The sequence below is a fragment of the Balaenoptera acutorostrata genome, chromosome 15 (genome assembly GCF_949987535.1).
Source record: "Balaenoptera acutorostrata chromosome 15, mBalAcu1.1, whole genome shotgun sequence".
In the NCBI taxonomy this organism is placed as follows: domain Eukaryota; kingdom Metazoa; phylum Chordata; class Mammalia; order Artiodactyla; family Balaenopteridae; genus Balaenoptera; species Balaenoptera acutorostrata.
In genome coordinates this window covers 14,416,764-14,436,389 of record NC_080078.1, presented here as the reverse complement: position 1 = coordinate 14,436,389, position 19,626 = coordinate 14,416,764, and the positions used below count along the sequence as shown (strand labels likewise).

Sequence of the window (19,626 nt, the reverse complement as noted above, 5' to 3'; positions counted from 1 at the left end):
TTTTGTCTTTGATACACTTTGAGTTTATTTTATATATGGCGTGAAGTAGGTGTTCAAATTTGTCCTTTTGCGTTATGGATATCCAGTTGTCCCCACACCACTTGTTGAAAAGACTGTTTTTTCCCCAGTGAATGATCTTGGCACCTTGTCAAAAATCAGTTGATCATAAACATATGGGTTTTATTTTTTTGGACTCTCAATTCTATTCCATTGATATATATTTTTATCCTTATGCCAGTACCACACTGTGTTAATAACTATAGCTTTGTAATAAGCTTTGCAATCAGGAACTGTGAGTCCTCAAACTTTGTTCTCTTTTTCAAGACTGTCTGGATATTCAGGGTCCCTTGAAATTCCATATGAATTTTAGGATAAGCTTGTCCATTTTTGTAAAAAGTCAGTGGAAATTTTGATATAGATTTCATTAAATCTGTAGGTCAGTTTGGGGAGTACTGTTCTTTAGTTCTTTAGATATATTTTCCTTTAGCTCTTTAAACAGTTTAAAAATAGCTAATTTAAAGTCTGTCTAGTGAGTCCAACATCTCAGCTCCCTCAAGGATAGTTTCTATTGATTGTCTTTTTCTCTGAGGACCATATGAGCAATACTTCCTGGTTTCTTTGCATGTCTTATATTTTTTCTTAAATACTAGACATTTTGACTATTATAATGGGAAAATTTTGGAATTTAGATCCCCTTCCTCTCCCCAGGACTTGTTGTTGCTACTTGTTTTAGTTGTTAGTTTTTGTTTGTTTAGTGACTTCTCTGAACTACTTTTGTAAAGTCTGTATTCTTTGTCATGGGTGGCCACAGAAGTCTCTTTTCTGTTAACTTAGTAGTCAGCCAATGATTGGACAGAGATTTCCTTAAATTCTTGGAGCCAACAAATTTCCCAGTCTTTGCAGAGGGTCTCAGTTGGGGTATGCCTTTAACATTCAGTCAGGAAGTTAATGACTCAGCCTCAGTCTTCACTTTCTGCTTGCATAGAGCCTAAAGATCAGCCAGAGGTGAGTACTTTCAGGAAAGTACTCAGGTCTTTCCTGAGCATGCCCACAACCCTGGGAATGCATGTTGCCTTCTAAATCCCCAGGAATATATTAGAGCTTTTCAAAGTCCTTTCCCCCTCAAACATCCAGTTTCCCAGGCTTTCCTCCCAAACTTTTTGGTTAATCTATTGTTTACCCCAACTCTTATCCACTGGTTTAAGACAGCAGTGGCTAAAACATTTGCCTGCAAATGTTTTCAACTAATGACCCCTGGGCAGTGGCTTTAGAACTGAACAAGTTCCAAGTTAGATGAGATAAAGTCAAGTCTTTTGAAGCACCAGACAGGTACAAAATAAAGCAAAATAATTAAATTCTTTGTGAGTGAGATCTATTCTGCTATCTCTGGTACCAGAACTGAAGATGTGGAGTGCCATTTTCAAGGCTACTACTGATCTGGGAGACAGGGACTAGGATAAGTTAACACACCACAAAGCTCATTGTTCTTACCAAGATTCACCCATTTTTCTTGAGTAAGTGGTTCCTGGTTTCTGCAAGCTTTTGGCTAGTTTCCAGACTTCCAAAATAGTGAATTCTCTCTCTCTCTTTTTTTAGCCAGTTTTTTTCACTACTTTTTTGTAAGGGCAGAATTTTAGAGTTCCCTACTCTGTCATTTTCACTGATAATCACTCCCTATTTTATCACTTCAAGTGGAAAGTAGAAATCTTGCCACCATGTAGGCCCTTTATTCTCTTCTTTTATGTTGTGGTTGTCTTATATATTACTTCTACATACATTGGAAACCTCCTCAGATAGTGTTATAATTGTTACTTTCATCCATTAAGCATATTTCAACAGAAGAATAATATAGTCTATTACATTAACTCTGATATTTACTTTTATGTTTCTTTCCCTTCATTCCCAATGTTCCAAGTTTCCTTTGTATCATTTACCTTCTGTCTGAAGAACTTCTTTTAGAGCAGGTATGCTGGCAAGAAATTCTCTTCGTTTTCCTGCATCTGAGAATGTCTTTATGTCACCTTCATTCTTGAAGGATATTTTTACTGTATACAGAAATCTTGGTCAGCAGTTCTTTTCTTTCAGCACTTTAAAAGTATTGTTCCATTTCCTTCTGACCTTCATGACTTCTCATGAGGAATCCACAGTTATGTGATTCACATTGTTCTCCTACAAGCAGTGGACCATTTTCGTTTGTCTGATTCAAATTTTTTTTTCTTTGTCTTAGTTTCATCAATTGATGGTGTGTTTGGCATGATTTCTTTGGATTTACCTTCTTGTAGTTCTCTGAGCTTCTTGGATCTGTAGGTGCATATCTTTTGCCAAATTTGGGAAGTTTTCAGCCATCATATCTTTACTTTTTCTGTACCACATTCTTTTTCTTCTCCTTTAGGACTCTGGTAACGTGAATAATATTATACCTTTTGGCATTGTCCCATAGGTCTATTAGGCTCTGTTCACTTTTTTTTCAAACTTTTTTTTTCCCGTGTTGTTCAGATTGCATGATATCTGTGGGTCTATCTTCAAGTTTTCTGGCTCCTTCCTTTATCATATCATGTGGCACTCATCAAGTGTGTTTTCATTTTGGTTACTGTATTTTTAAGTTCTGAAATTTCCGTTTTGTTATTCTTTATATCTTCTATTTCTTTGCTGAGGCTTTCTCTCTTTTCACTCTTTTCAAAAGTTTTCACCTTTACTTGGAGAATTTTGTGATAGCTACTTTAAAATATCTGTCAGAATTCCAATGTCTGTGTCCTTTTGGCATTGACATTTGTTGGTTATTTTATTCAAGCAAGTTTAGAGTTTCTTGGTTCTTTGTATTTTGAGAATTTAGGATTGTATGCTGGGCATTTAGAATATTTTGTTATGTGATTCAGGGTCTTGTTTATACACTATGGATAATATTGATTTTTTGGTGTGTTTTAGCAGGCAATCAGCCTGGTTGGATTCAGGCCTCAAGTTCTGACCAATTTTATGTTGGTTGTAGTTCCAGTTGCAGTTAAGTTTTCAAAGCCTTTGCATTGCTATTCAGATCTGTCACACTGGTGTGTGATACCAATGACTAGTTTGGCACCTGGGCTATTATCTAATCCATTATTCAGTTCTCAAAGTCTCTGTGTGCTTGTAAAGGTCAGATCAATCTACTCATGTGGAATTGAGTCCCAAAGTTCATAAAAAACTCGAAGTAACCACTTTAGCAACTTTTTCCTACCCATGATCTTTTCAGCAGTTTTTACTTCTCTGATACCCTCTAATTTGGTCCTCTAGCTAGAAAGCTGCAACTTTAGTTACCCCAATCTACTGTACCCTTTGTGCAACTGCACTTATGTCTGGGACAAGCCAAGGGAGGACAGAGGGAGACAAGAAGAAATGGAGATTCTTGCTGTGCTTTTGGGACCACATATTATCTGATCATAGAGGATGGTTCTCCTTCCTCAAAGTTTTAGGCTCCAACCAGCTCCCATTGCACTACTTCTGCTTCCAAGGATTGTTTGGGGGCTGAGGCACAAGAGCACAGAGAAAAAATAAAGAATGATGGGGAATTTCCATTCTGTGTGTGTGTGTTTGGAAACCACTTTCCTATTCATCCACCCAGAACTTGAGGCATCTCCTGGGGCCCCCTCTGTTGTGCTAATGCTCACTTTCAAGTTTCAGACTGCACTGAATTCAAGCCTGTAAATACCAGAAGAAAGAAAGGATAAACTCACCATCATTTGGTGGTCCTTTGGGTTTTCATGTTCTTCCTCAGTCTGCCTGTTAGGAGTTATTTTCAGAGTCCTCAAATACCTGCTCCATGAATTCTGCTCTGATTTTAGGCTGCATTCAGTGGAAGATATAGGTGCAGTATGTTTACTTCATCTTACCCAAAAGTGGAAGCCTGGTCAATTGATTTTTCAAGAAAAGTGCAAAGGCAGTTCAATGGAGGAAGCATAGTTTTGTCAACAAAACCTGTTGAAACACCTGGATACCCATATGTAATACATACGTATATACATATATTCTTCAATCCCTACATCTCACTATATATGCAACTCAACTCATAATGAATCATAGACCTAAATTTAAAGAAAAAATTATAAAACTTCTAGAAGAAAACATAGGAGAAAAACTTTGTGACCTTGGATTAGGCAAATATTTAAAAAATATGACCCCAAAAGAATGATCCATAAAAGCACAAATCAATAAACTAGACTTCATCGAAGTTAAGAACTTTCTCTTTGGAAGATACTGTTAAGAGAATGAAAAGACAAGCCACAGACTCAGTGAAAATATTTGTAAATCACATGTCTTATAAAAGACTTGTATCCAAAACATATAAAGAGCTTTCTCCTGCGCTCTAGAGCCCGCAAGCCACAACTACAGAGCCTGCGTGCCACAACTACTGAAGCCTGTACGCCTAGAGCCCATGCTCCGCAACAAGAGAAGCCACCGCAATGAGAAGCCCGCACACCACAATGAAGAGTAGCCCCCGCTCGCTGCAACTAGAGAAAGCCCGCGCGCAGCAACGAAGACCCAACACAGCCAAAAATAAATAAATAAAAGTAAATAAATTTATATATAATAAAACATATAAAGAGCTCTCCAATTTCAATAAAAAACAACCCAGTATAAAAGTGGGTAAAAGATATAAACAGATAATTCACCAAAGAAGATATACAGATGGCAAATAAGCCCCTGAGAAGATATTCAACATCATCAATCATTAGGGAAATGCAAATCCAAAATATGATGAGGTGCCATTACACACCTATTAAACTATCTAAAATTACAATGACTGACTATACCAAGTGATGGTGAGAAAGCAGAACTGCTGGAACGCTCATACACTGCTGGTGGGATGTAAAATGGTAGAACCACTTTGTGTAACAATTTGACAGTTTCTTAAAACAGTTAAACATACATCTTAATACATTATTTTTTGCATTCTTTATACATCTGTCATATGATCTGCCATGCCACTTCTAGATATTTAACCAACAGAAATGAAAGCATACGTTCATACAAAGACTTAAACATGACTGCTCATTGCAGCTTTATTTGTAATAGTCAAAACTGGAAGCAACTTAAATGTCCATCAATAGGTTAGTGGAATAAAGATGCAGACCTACTAGAGAATGGACTTGAGGATACGGGGCGGGGGAAGGGTAAGCTGGGACAAAGTGAGAGAGTGGCATGGACATATATACACTACAAAACGTAAAATAGATAGCTAGTGGGAAGCAGCTGCATAGCACAGGGAGATCAGCTCGGTGCTTTGTGACCACCTAGAGGGGTGGGGTAGGGAGGGTGGGAGGGAGGGAGATGCAAGAGGGAAGAGATATGGGGACATATGTGTATGTATAACTGATTCACTTTGTTATAAAGCAGACACTAACACACCATTGTAAAGCAATTATACTCTAATAAAGATGTTAAAAAAAATTCAAAAAAAAATAGGTTAGTGGATTAACAAATTACGATCTATTCAAACAGTATAATGCTACTCAGCAAACTATTGTTACATATAAAATTACAGATTATTTTAAAAATAATTATACTACAGTAAAGAAGCCAGATAACAAAAGTGCATATAGTACAATTCTGTTTCTATAAATTCTAGAAAATAGAAACTGTAAGGGTTCCTGTGGGTGAGGGGAAAAGGTGAAGTAAGAGGAAGGAAGGGATTACAAAGAGATATGAGGAAACTGGGGGGCAATGGATATATTTGTCATCTTGATTGTCGTGATTGTTTCACAGGTGTATACATGCCTTAAACACTTATCAAATTGTACACTTTATATGCAGTTTATTATATGTAAATTATATCTCAATAAGCCTGTTTTTAAAATGAGTTTTCAACTCATTCTCTGTGACGGTGAAATCAGGAGAAATCCCCCTAATTCTTTGGTTTATGGTTAAAATGCTATTTTCCACTTTGTCTTTTTCTGTAAAATCATAAGTTCATTAGTGGTCATTTGAAAGCAAGTGTATCAAGCACTTCCAGGCTACCTCCATATTTTCTGATTGTTTTTTAGCTCTTTTCTTGATTACTGCATTCAACCTTTTTCCCATTTTGATTGTTTATTTTTCTGACTTCTTGAGGTGAATGTTCAGTAAATTTATTTTCATTCCTTCAGTTAAGTTGTATTTTTTTGTATATAAATCTATTGATACAGACAAATTATACAGAAGGAAGCCAAATAATGTTAAACTCCCTCTCCAGATAAGACCACTATTAACATTTCTGCCAGCATCCTTCCTGCCATCTTTCTGTGTGTGTATACCCTTTGTGTGTGTTTGTGTGTGTGTATGTGTCTGTGTGTGTGTCCAGAAAAGTACACAAATCATAAGTGTACAGATTACCACAAATTGAACACACCCACGTAACCAGGACTCAGTCAGTTAACAAAACCTTGCTGCATTCCAGAAGGCATCTTTGTATCCACTCCCAGTCATAACCCACTCCCCACCAACCCAAGGATAACTACTGTCTTGACTTCTAATGGCATAGATTACTTTTGCCAGATTCAAAATTTTATTTAAATGTAACCATGAGCATGTATTCAGCTTTATCTGTCTGCTTTCACTCAATGTTGTCTTTGTGAGGTTCATCCATAACGTTTTAGGGGTTGTAGTTCATTCACAGTGGAGGTTCATTCTCACTCCACTGTGTGAATATATCATAATTTATTTATCCATTTTATTGTTGGTAGGCGTCTGGGTGGCTTCTAGTTTGGGGCTATTATGAATAGTGCTGCTATAAATATTTGAGTGTATGTCTTTTATGAGCAAATGTATGCCTTTTTTATTGGTTATATACTTATGAAAGAAATTGCTGAGTCCTATACATGCAATTAAAATGTATATAACTTTGAATAAATGGTATCATACTAGACAAACTGTTTTGTAACTTGCATTAATCACTGAACAATAAGTCAGATGTGTCTTTCCTTCTCAGTTAATATTATTCATTATATGGATGTACCAGGCTTTAATCATTTAGTTGTTTATTGATGGGCTTCTACTTTGCTTTCAATTTTCAATAATATGCAGTATTTTGTATCCTTAGAAACATATATTTATTCAATAGACTGATTATCACTTCAGGATAAATGCTTAGAACTGAAATTCTGCATCCAAGGGTATGCCCATGTACATTTAAATTTTGATACACATTGTCCAGTTTCCATTTTGAAAACAGGTACAATTTACAATCTCACCAACATTGACTAAGGGAACATTTTCCTATTTCTTCACTCACAGTGGATTTTCTCTATATTTTTAACTCCTGTCAATCTGATAAGAGAAGAATAACATTACATTTTGATTATATGTCATATAATTAAAAGTCTTTTTTTGGACTTCCCTGGTGGTACAGTGGTTAAGAATCTGCCTGCCAGTGCAGGCGATATAGGTTCGATCCCTGGTCTGGGAAGATCCCATATGCCGTGGAGCAACTGAAGCCCGTGCAAAGCAATGAATACCCAACGCAGCCAAATAAATTTATTTTTAAAAAATCTATTTTTCTCTTTGGTTCTTTGGAATGTATGTTATATGGATATTTAGTTCCACTAATTTATAACTTAATTTACATGCTTAAACATGTTTTTCAATTAAACAGTTTGAAATGAAGCAGGTCCTATTTGAACCTTTCCTCTGAAAAATAAGGAATCAGATTATTTTCTCCCTACTCTTCCCCTTATTTCTCTTCCTTTTCCTTCCCCCCTTCAGCTAACTCTTCCTGAGTCCAGTGTATGATAACCTGGTAAACTATGTTATCATGTATGTGTGGTACATACAACGTATGATATCATGGTAAACTTTTTAAAAACATCTACAAGTTAACCTCTAGATAGGTGGAATCTTTATTTAATATTCCTTCTACATATTAATGGATTTTATGGGAAGTGATATTCAAATACTTAGCATCCAGCCCTAGGGGCCAAGGTTCTAGAAGCTTCTTGCTGAGCCTGGTTGTCGGGTCTGGGAAATCCAGGGGCTCCAGAAGTGGGGTGAGAGGGATTGGGCGTACTTGGAGAGATGCTTAATCATTGATGTTTAATCCTGATTTGTACATGAATAATCAATGGACATTTTTTTTTTAATGACAAAAAGTAAGCTTTTTAAAATACAAAATATTAAAAAAATACATTCTCATTGTAGCAAATGCCAACAAGGCAGAAGTAAATAGAATAAGGAATGTGATAGTAGTTATGCCTCATTCAAATTCCACCCCATTCTACCCCCCAGAGGTGACTGACAACCAATGCTGCCAGTTTGGTTTTTATTAAACCCATTTTTTATGCTTATATAAGCATGTATGATGTTTTCATTCTTTATCTAATTTTTTATTTAACAAATGTTAAACCTAGAGAAAAATTGCAAAAATAGTTTTTAAAAAAACCCTTCTACCCTTTCACATCATCCCTGCTCATTCTCTCTCTCTCATTCTCTGTCCCCTGAACCTTTTGAAAATTAGATGAGAATAAATTGAAGACATCATGACAGACTTCACCCCTAAATATTCAGCATATATTTCTTAAGAACAACTACATTCCTTTACATGACCGCAATATAATTATCATACTCAAGAAATTTAACATTAATATAGTAAATACAGACCAACATAAAATTTCCCTGATTGTTGCCATAATTGCCGTCATGTCCTTTACAGTTGTTTGTTTTAAATCTAAGATGCAATCATAATTACACATTACATGTAGTTGTCAGGTCTTTAATCCAAAACAGTTTCCTAGCCTCTTTTTATGTATTTTGTGGCATTGACATTTTTGCAGAGCTGAGATCAGTTGTTTAGCAGAAGCTCCTTCAGTTTGAGTTTGTATGATGTTTCCTTGTGTTTGGAATCAGGTTATGCATTTTTGGCAAGAATACTACATATGTGATGTTATTCTATCAGTGTATCACGTTAGGACCTACATGCCGGTATGCCCCACTATTTGTTCTGCTAAATTTAAAATTAGATAAAGTCACGCCTGCCAGATTTCTCCATATTCTGTTCTCTAGCTTTTATCTAATGCAGAGGTAGGCAAACTTTTCTGTAAAGGGCTAGATCGTACATATTTTAGGTTTTGCAGACTGCATAAAATCTCTGTCACATATTCTTTTCTCCCCCAACCATTTATTTTTTAATTTGTTTTTAGCTGCATTGGGTCTTCCTTGCTGCGTGTGGGCTTTCTCTAATTGTGGTTAGCGGGGGCTACTCTTCATTGTGGTGTGCAGGCTTCTCATTGCGGTGGCTTCTCTTGTTGCGGAGCACAGGCTCTAGGCACGTGGGCTCAGTAGTTGTGGCACATGGGCTCAGTAGTTGTGGCATACGGGCTCTAGAGCACAGGCTCAGTAGTTGTGTCTCATGAGCCTAGTTGCTCCGTGGCATGTGGGATCTTCCCAGACCAGGGATCGAACCCATGTCCCCTGCATTGGCAGGAGGATTCCCAACCACTGTGGCACCCGGGAAGCCTTCTATTATTCCTCTTATATTTATTAGTTGGCATTCCTCTGCAAAAAGAACTGTCCCTCCTTCCCTCCCTTTTAGAAAATGTTTTTGGAATCAATAAGGAGTTACAGATCTGTTTCCATTTTTTCAATGGCTGCAAAATATGCTGAATGTGTTAATTTATTTTTCAATTAGAATTTATAGAGTGCCAACTGTGCTAGTCCCTGGAGATGCAATGTTGAACATAAATATAGTCCCTGTACCCATGGAACTTACCTTCGAATGGGGGAAACAGACATTAATCAAATGATCACATAAATTAATGTAAACTTTCAGCTGCAATTATTTCTGTAAAGGGGAACATTTAACAGAGAGGTATGAGCTGGTCAGGGCAGTCAACAGGAAACGAATGCTGCCCTGAGGAGGTGTTGACTAGGCTGAGATCCGGAAGATAAGTACCATTAGTTCGTGAAGATGGGGCTGCACGAGCAGGGTCCTGAAGACAAAAGAACACAGGGGAATATCTGAGAGATGGGCGGGAGCCCGGCACGCAGGTAGAACTAAGTGACAAACAGCAGTGTGGAAAGGCGGAATGAATACACAGTAAAAAATGATATCAGATGAGCACAGAGAGGTCATGGAACCAGCCCATGGGCGGGGTGGATGGGGTGGGGTCATTGTCCATGGAGGAATTTGGATCTTCGTCCAGAGAGCAAAGAAAAGTCACAGAAGTGTATTTTATAGATGGAGTGGTGCCCAGACCAGATGAGCCTTTGCGAAAACCACTCTGCTGGAGTGTGATGCTGGGAGCCCCATCCCTTGGCCACCGGATAAGCTGGTAGAGAGAGGATGGCAACTTGGATAGAGTATTCTATTGGCTATGGAGACAAGGTAACAACAAACTAAGAAATGCGTACGGTATGAAACTAACATGACTCTGGGTGATGGAAATATTTGAATCTTGATTTTAAGGTGGTCACATAGGTGTATCATTTATGAAAAGTCATCAAATGGGCACACATAAGATCCAAGCACCTCACTAGATGTAAATGTTACTGAAAAACAGTATCCTGCCAAGTGAAAAAGAAGGGTGCAAAGCAGTCTATACAGTGTGGTACCGTTTGTATAAAGAAGCAGCATATATCTGTACAATATCTCTAGCAGGACACACAAGAAGGTAATAATAGTGCTTGCTTGATGGGAGGAGAGCAGAGTATCTGGAAGACAGGTAGAAGGGAGATGTTTTCCTGAATATTGTTCTTTACTTTGGAATTTTGAACCATTTGAGGAGACTTAGAGATGGATTGGATACACCTAATAACATATGCTGAAAATATATAAAGCAAAATTGATAGAATTAGACACATAGCCTAGCCCAATCCAACTGATACAGTAAATAATCAAAGATCTAAAAACAACCATAAATCAAAATATAAAAGAATCAAAATATATAAAATCTGTAAGTTAAAGAAAAAGTCTGAACCTATTATTTAGTCTGTACATGTTGAAACAGATCTGTTTAAACATAGTTGCCTCAGGGTGGGTGAGAAAGCCTGGAGCAAGCATTCATTGCTTTTTCAGTGTAAATACTTCTGAGCTTTTTTTTTTTTTAATTCAGGGGAGGAAGGAGGGACTTCCAGGAAACATGGCAGCGAAAGTAGACATTTTTAAATCTTCTTCCTTGAAACTTACAAAATCAACAAAGGCATTACCAACTAAAACGAAAGCTAAGTTGAAACTTTGGGACAACCTCATCCTCTTCCTACAAATGCTGAGGAATAGTTGCCAGACACAGCACAACTGGAACCAAAATGAAATAGGATGCTGGGGGTTGACCAAGTTTCCTGAGCTTGAGAACCAGCACAGTGCTGTCGGCCTAACAGCCTCCCTGATAGCATTCCCCACCCCAAGCTAGAGCAGAGATATGGAGGAGGGGGTGGGCCCAGAAGGAGCCAGATCAGCTGCAGCTGAGAGGCTAGGGAGTTGGGGGGGGGGGCTTCTGTGTCCAGGCACCCACCCACTTTCATGTATCCCAGCTTTCTGATTGGGAAAGGGAGGAATTCGATTGGAAATAGAGCAAGTTTCTAATCAAAGCAGAACATCCAAGGTAGAGAAGAACATTAGCTGCCACCAATTCATCCCTCCCACAATAAAATGTCAGAGCTTTCTCAATCTTAGCTGTATAACATTGATTGTCAGGAATGAGATCTTTGAATGTTTTAAAATGTTTTAAATGTGTCATGCCAAACCAACCGAATCTGAACCTTACAAAAATGAGGCCCAGGCAACAACTGTAGTTGAAAAATTTCTCCATAACGAGATAACATTTTTAGCCCAATCAATTGGTAAAATTTTAAAGTATTCATAGCACCCAATATTGGCAGAAGTGTAGAGAAATAAACAAGTTTATAGGAATACAGAATGAAAAGTCAGTGGTAGGAAATCTTTTCTTGGATTCCATGTTTCCACGTGGGGTGATATCAATTAGTGTAGCTCTGCTCCCTCACTCACATCTCTAATTGGTAAGTTTGGAGGAAGAAAAAGACTGATAGCTCAGCCTCTTGTTCTCTCCCTTATGGGCTCTTCCTGTCTGAAAAGAGCACTGCTGGCCTTGAGCTTGCATTGGCCCATCACCTCCTGTGACTGGCCAGGTGGTAAATTACCTAATTCTGCGTGCAGCATACAGAAGCTGACATTTTGATCCCTGTCTGCCTCACCCCAGCATTTAAAAAAATTTCAACCAGAGAGAGAAGAAAAATGCAGTTTATTGATTCCTCTCCATCTGTCATCAGTGGCAAAGTCAACAAAAGATTTATGTAAAGATAATGTTGACTGCTACCTACTAAACACACCTACCACCTTCATGGCATGCATCCTGCATCCTGGATTCCTTCTTACCCACAGAAAGGCCCTAAGTCTCTTCCTGCCTTAAAATTTGCTCCGTTTGATATTAGCACACCTGTCCCAACTTTCTTTCAGGTAGTGTTGCATATACCATCCTTTCATGTTTGAAAATCCTGCAGCCTCCTATTTAATGTGTGTTGATTATGAGCAAAATCTACATCTAATCTACTTACATCTAATCTAACAATCTTTGTCTGGAGGTTAGAATATACTTAGTCTGATAATATTGAATGTGATTCCTGATTTATTTGGATTTCAATCAACCATCCATTTACTTTCTATTTATCTCATATGTTCTGTGTTCCCCTTTTCTCTTTTGTGGTATTAATCAAGTGCTTTTTATTATTCCATTTCCCCCTTACTAATTATACATTCTTTTAGCGATTATCCTAGAGATTGCAATGCGTGTCCTTGACCCACTGGTATATATATCCTAAATGAGTACATTTATCACTTCTATATGATGGAAGAACCCGAGAACACTTTTAACTCCATTCTCCCCACTCCTACCTTTTGTACAATTGTTGTCATGGATTTTATTTCTTCACATACTTAACAACCTACCAAACATTGTTATTAAGATGTATTATTATAAGATTAAAATATAATAATTGCTATTGAGGTTTACCACCTATTTATCATTACCAAGCTCTTTATTCTTCTGTTTCCATTCTTCTATCTGGAATCATATTTCTTCTGCCTGAACAACTCACTCTACCATTTCTTTTAGGATGGGTGTTGGTGAAAAATTCTCTACCTGTGTGTCTAAAAATGTATTTACTTCACAAATTTTTTTAAATCATAATATTTTTAAGGCTTCACCTTTTTTTTTTTTTAAATTACGTTCATTGAGGACAATTTATACACAATAACATGCATTCATTTTAAATGTACAGTTTGATGAGTTTTTACAAATGTACAAACATTTCCATCAATCCTAAAAAATTCCTTGGTGTCCCTTTGCAGTCAATCCCCCTCCCAGTCTCTACCCCAGGCATCCATTGAATTACTTTCTGTCACTATAGATTTATTTTGCCTGTTCTAGAATTTCATAAGAATGAAATAATGGAGTATGTACTCTTTTGTGTCTGGCCTCTTTCACTCAGAATAACATTTTTAAGATTCAGCCATGATGTGGTGGGTATCTAGTTTTTTCCTTTTAATTACTGAGCAGTATCTCATCATATGCATATACCACAAATTGTTTATCCATTCATCTATTGATGAACATTTGGATTATTTCCAGTTTGGGACTGTTATGAACATCCATGTAAAAGTCATAGTGTGGACTTTATTTCTCAAAGAAAATTACCTACAACTGAAATTGCTGAGTCAGTGTAACTGTGCATTTAACTTTATAAGGAACTGATAGTTTTTCAAAATTATTTGATTATTTACATTCCCAACAACATTGTATGAGAGTTCTAGTTGCCCCATATTTTTGGCAACGCTTGGTACTGTCAGGTGTTTAAAATTTATCCATTCTACTGGTTGTGTAGTAGTATTCCATTGTGGTTTTAATTTGCATTCCCTGATGACTAACAATGTTCAGCATGCTTTCCTGTGTGATTAGCCATTCCTCTATCTTGTGAAGTATTGTTCTATCATTTGCCCATTTAAAAACTGAGTTGTTTATTTTCATTTTATTGAGTTGCAAGATTTCTTGATATAGTCTTAATTCAAGTTCTTTGCCAGATATATAGCATTATATATAATATATAAATATAAATTATATATAATATATAAATATAAATTATATATACATAATTTTTCCCTATCTGTGGCTTTTTTTTTTTTTGGAAATGATAAATAATCTGTGAACTTTTTTTTTTTTGGCCGCACTGCATGGCTTGCGGGATCTTAGTTCCCCGACCAGGGATTGAACCCAGGCCATGGCAGTGAAAGTGCCAACTCCTAACCACTGGACTGCCAGGGAATTCCCAATTTTTCCTATTTGTGGCTTTTTTCATTTTTTCAAAGGTGTCTTCTGAAGAGTAAAAGATTTTAATTTTGATGAAGTAAAACTATCAATATTTTCCTTTTATAATTTGTGCTTTTTGTGTCCTATTTAAGAAATTTCTGCCTTCTCCAAGTTGCAAAGATTTTTCTCCTATGTTTTCTTTTAAAGGTTCTGTGGCTTTAGCATTTATTATTTAGGTTTATGATCTAATTTTGAGTTATTTTTTGTGTATGGGATAAGGTAAGTATCAAAGTTCATTTATTTCTACATGAATAAACTCCAGCAGAATTTGATGAAAAGACTAGCTTTTCCCGCATTGAATTCACTTGGCAATTTTGTCGAAAGTCAATTGATCACGTACCTGTAGATCTATTCCTGGTCTATAATATTATTTCCTTGGGTCTATGCATCTATTCTTTTGCCAAAACCATGCTCTCTTAATTAGCTTTATAGTAAGTCTTAAAATCAGGTAGTCCTTTCCAACTTTCTTCTTTTTAAAAATTGTTTTGGCTATTATATGTCCTTTGCATTTGTATATAAATTTAAGAAGCAGCTTGTCACATTCTGAGGAAAAGCTTTCTGGCATTTTGACTTGGATTATGTTGAACCTAAAGATCAATTTGGGGGAGAATTAACATCTTAAAAATGTCAAAACTCTAAATCATGAACATGTTGTATCTTTTCATTTATTTTCGATCTTTTAAAATTTCTCTCAGCAGTGTTTTGTAGTTTTTAGCATACAGATCTTGGACTTATTTTGTTAAACGTAACCCTAATATTTCATGTTTTTGATACTATTGTGAATGGTGCTATTTTTCCAATTTCATTTTCCAGTTGCTTATTTGTGGTATTGATCTTGTATTCTGCGCCCTTGCTAAAGTCACTTATTTAGTTCTAAAAGCTTTTTCTGGTAGATTCCTTAAGATTCTCTACATATACAATCATATTGACTTTGAGTAAAACAGTTTTCCTTTTTTCTTACCAATTGGTATGCATTTTATTTATTTTAATTGACTTACTTCACTGGCTGGAGACCCCAACAAATGTACAGTAGAAGTCTTGTTCCTGGTTTTACAGGGACACATTCAGTCTTTGACTATTTGGTATGATGGTTGCTGTCCATTTTTCGTAATGCCCTTTATCAAGTTGAGGAAATTCCCTCCTATTCCAACTTTTCTGAGAATTTTTAATTGTGCGTGGGTGTTGAGCTTTGTCAAATGCTCTTTATGCATGCATTAAGATGATCATGATTTTTTTCTTCTCTGAATATGATAAATTACACTTATTAATTTTTTAAAATTTAAACCAACTTTGCCGGCCTGGGAAAAACTCCACTTTGCCAAAAGATGTATTATACTTTTTATACATTGCTGGGTTCCATTTGCTACTATACTGTTAAAGCTTTTGCATTTATATTTATTTTATTTTCTTATAAAGCCTTTATCTGATTTTGGTAATGGGGTAATATTGGCCTCATAAAATGACTTGAGATGTGTTATTGTATTTTTTTTTTAATTTTTATTTATTTATTTATTTATTTATTTATGGCTGTGTTGGGTCTTCGTTTCTGTGCGAGGGCTTTCTCTAGTTGTGGCAAGCGGGGGCCACTCTTCATCGCGGTGCACGGGCCTCTCACTATCGCAGCCTCTCTTGTTGCGGAGCACGGGCTCCAGACGCGCAGGCTCAGTAGTTGTGGCTCACGGGCCCAGCTGCTCCACGGCATGTGGGATCTTCCCAGACCAGGGCTCGAACCCGTGTCCCCTGCATTGGCAGGCAGACTCTCAACCACTGTGCCACCAGGGAAGCCCCTGTGTTATTGTATTTTACGAAAGATTTTTATAAGATTGGTATTTGTTCTTTATTAAATGTGTGTTAGGATTCAACAGAGAAGTCATCTGGGCATGAAGGGATTTGTTTTTGTGTTTAGAAGGAAGAGGTTATTAATTATGAATTAAATTTCTTTAAAGATATGAAACGATTCATATTTTCTATCTCTTCTTGGATCTGTTTTGTTAATTTGTACTTTTCAAGGAATTTTTCTATTTTGTCTAAGTTGTCAAGTTTTTTGGAATAAAGTTATTTATAATAGTCCCTTGTTATTTTTAATGTCTTTATGATCTATAGTGAAGCCCCTTCCATTAGGCCTGATCTGGGTAATTTGTATTTTCTCCAGATTTTAAAATCAGGTTAGAGATTTATCAATTTCATTGACATTTTCTCCATTATTGGTACATTTTCTATTTTATTGATTTCTGTTCTTATCTTTATTATTTCCTTCCTTCTATTTTCTTTTTTTTTTTCTTTCCCACACACACACACTGTATTTTATTTTTACAAGAGATAGATAGACTGACACCAAGCATTGTACATGGATGACCACAACAAAAGCAACAATGATTGCAATTACCAAACATGAAACACACTTATACTATGTCATAATATTGACATTCAGTCCAGTAATCCTCCACTGTAACAGCTCCTTTACTTTGCAGTGAAAATTGATTTGTATATTCTTTTCCTCTGAGTCCTTGTGGGATTTTTTTTTTTTTTAATTCAGACAGAAAGTCACAAAAATTATACTCATCCTCATCAGTTCACTCAGTCCCATGTAATTAATTTCTTTTTTTTCATCTTGATCTTTTGTTAGCACTTTTATGAGTTCATCAGTTTTTCATTAGAGTTCTGAAAATGCTTATTCATTCAGTTCAGCAGTACAGTCAGTTACCAGAAACCTGTACTTGTCAGAGTCTTTTCCATGAATTTCTTGAAGATGAAACTCTTTTATAGGAACATATTTGCAAAATCATCAGAGTACACCCAGAACTGTCTGTAAATGACAAAAGACTTAAAAATGACCATGGTTAAAGATTTGATGAAAGTTCATAATAATGCAGTTGACAAGAAAATTAGTTATTTCTGAGCTATACATTTTAAAGTAATAACTAGGATTATTACTTATAACATTATACCAGAACATATAAGATTTTTAGACGTTTCCTGTAATGTCTGAAACATTTATATTAACATATTTCCATACATATTTCCATACAAATACAAATATAAGATTTTTAGAAATTTCATGTAATGTCTGAAACATTTATATTAACATATTTCCATACATATTTCCATACAAATACAAATATAAGATTTTTAGAAATTTCATGTAATGTCTGAAACATTTATATTAACATATTTCCATACATATTTCCATACAAATACAAATATAAGATTTTTAGAAATTTCATGTAATGTCTGAAACATTTATATTAACATATTTCCATACATATTTCCATACAAATACAAATATAAGATTTTTAGAAATTTCATGTAATGTCTGAAACATTTATATTAACATATTTCCATACATATTTCCATACAAATACAAATATAAGATTTTTAGAAATTTCATGTAATGTCTGAAACATTTATATTAACATATTTCCATACATATTTCCATACAAATACAAATATAAGATTTTTAGAAATTTCATGTAATGTCTGAAACATTTATATTAACATATTTCCATACATATTTCCATACAAATACAAATATAAGATTTTTAGAAATTTCATGTAATGTCTGAAACATTTATATTAACATATTTCCATACAAATAACCCAATGAAAGTTTAGTATTAGTTGTTTTGTTTGTTTTTTTATACTGCAGGTTCTTATTAGGCATCAGTTTTATACACATCAGTGTATACATGTCAATCCCAATCGCCCAATTCAGCACATCACCATCCCCACCTCATCGCAGTTTTCCCCCCTTGGTGTCCATATGTCCATTCTCTACATCTGTGTCTCAACTTCTGCCCTGCAAACTGGCTCATCTGTACCATTTTTCTACGTTCCACATACATGCATTAACATACGATATTTGTTTTTCTCTTTCTGACTTACTTCACTCTGTATGACAGTCTCTAGATCCATCCACTTCTCAACAAATGACTCAATTTCGTTCCTTTTTATGGCTGAATAATATTCCATCGTATATATGTACCACAACTTCTTTATCCATTCGTCTGTTGATGGGCATTTAGGTTGCTTCCATGACCTGGCTATTGTAAATAGTGCTGCAATGAACATTCGGGTGCACGCGTCTTTTTGAATTACGGTTTTCTCTGGGTATATGCCCAGTAGTGGGATTGCTGGGTCATATGGTAATTCTATTTTTAGTTTTTTAAGGAACCTCCATATTGTTCTCCATAGTGGCTGTATCAATTTACATTCCCACCAACAGTGCAAGAGGGTTCCCTTTTCTCCACACCCTCTCCAGCATTTGTTGTTTGTAGATTTTCTGATGATGCCCATTCTAACAGGAGTGAGGTGATACCTCATTGTAGTTTTGATTTGCATTTCTCTAATAATTAGTGATGTTGAGCATCTTTTCATGTGCTTCGTGGCCGTCTGTATGTCTTCTTTGGAGAAATGTCTATTTAGGTCTTCTGCCCATTTTTGGATTGGGGTGTTTGTTTCTTTGATATTGAGCTGAATGAGCTGTTTATATATTTTGGAGATTAATCCTTTGTCCGTTGATTCATTTGCAAATATTTTCTCCCATTCTGAGGGTTGTCTTTTCGTCTTGTTTATGGTTTCCTTTGCTGTACAAAAGCTTTGAAGTTTCATTAGGTCCCACTTGTTTATTTTTGTTTTTATTTCCATTACTCTAGGAGGTGGATCGAAAAAGATCTTGCTGTGATTTATGTCAAAGAGTGTTCTTCCTATGTTTTCCTCTAAGAGTTTTATAGTGTCCAGTCTTATATTTAGGTCTCTAATCCATTTTGAGTTTATTTTTGTGTATGGTGTTAGGGAGTATTCTAATTTCATTCTTTTACATGTGGCTGTCCAGTTTTCCCAGCACCACTTATTGAAGAGACTGTCTTTTCTCCATTGTATATCTTTGCCTCCTTTGTCATAGATTAGTTGACCATAGGTGCGTGGGTTAATCTCTGGGCTTTCTATCTTGTTCCATTGATCTATGTTTCTGTTTTTGTGCCAGTACCATATTGTCTTGATTACTGTAGCTTTGTAGTATAGTCTGAAGTCAGGGAGTCTGATTCCTCCAGCTCCATTTTTTTGCCTCAAGACTGCTTTGGCTATTCGGGGTCTTTTGTGTCTCCATACAAATTTTAAGATGATTTGTTCTAGCTCCGTAAAAAATGCCATTGGTAATTTGATAGGGATTGCATTGAATCTGTAGATTGCTTTGGGTAGTATACTCATTTTCACAATGTTGATTCTTCCAATCCAAGAACATGGTATATCTCTCCATCTGTTGGTATCATCTTTAATTTCTTTCATCAGTGTCTTATAGTTTTCTGCATAC

The 19,626-nt window shown here is 35.9% G+C and overlaps 1 protein-coding gene across 11 annotated transcripts in view; it reads left to right on the top strand.

The window, feature by feature from the left end:
* The window catches only part of CALN1 (calneuron 1), a 491,684-nt gene that overhangs the window by 65,906 nt on the left and 406,152 nt on the right, over positions 1-19,626 (top strand). For 3 of the 11 annotated variants that reach the window (XM_007186515.3, XM_057529217.1, XM_057529216.1), the window contains exon 2: positions 10,178-10,324. The exons of the other annotated variants lie outside the window; for them this stretch is intronic. In XM_007186515.3, the coding sequence (XP_007186577.1) occupies positions 10,314-10,324 (11 nt within the window). In that variant the 5' untranslated portion in view covers positions 10,178-10,313. The remainder of the gene's footprint in view (positions 1-10,177; positions 10,325-19,626) is intronic. 11 annotated transcript variants of the gene reach the window in all.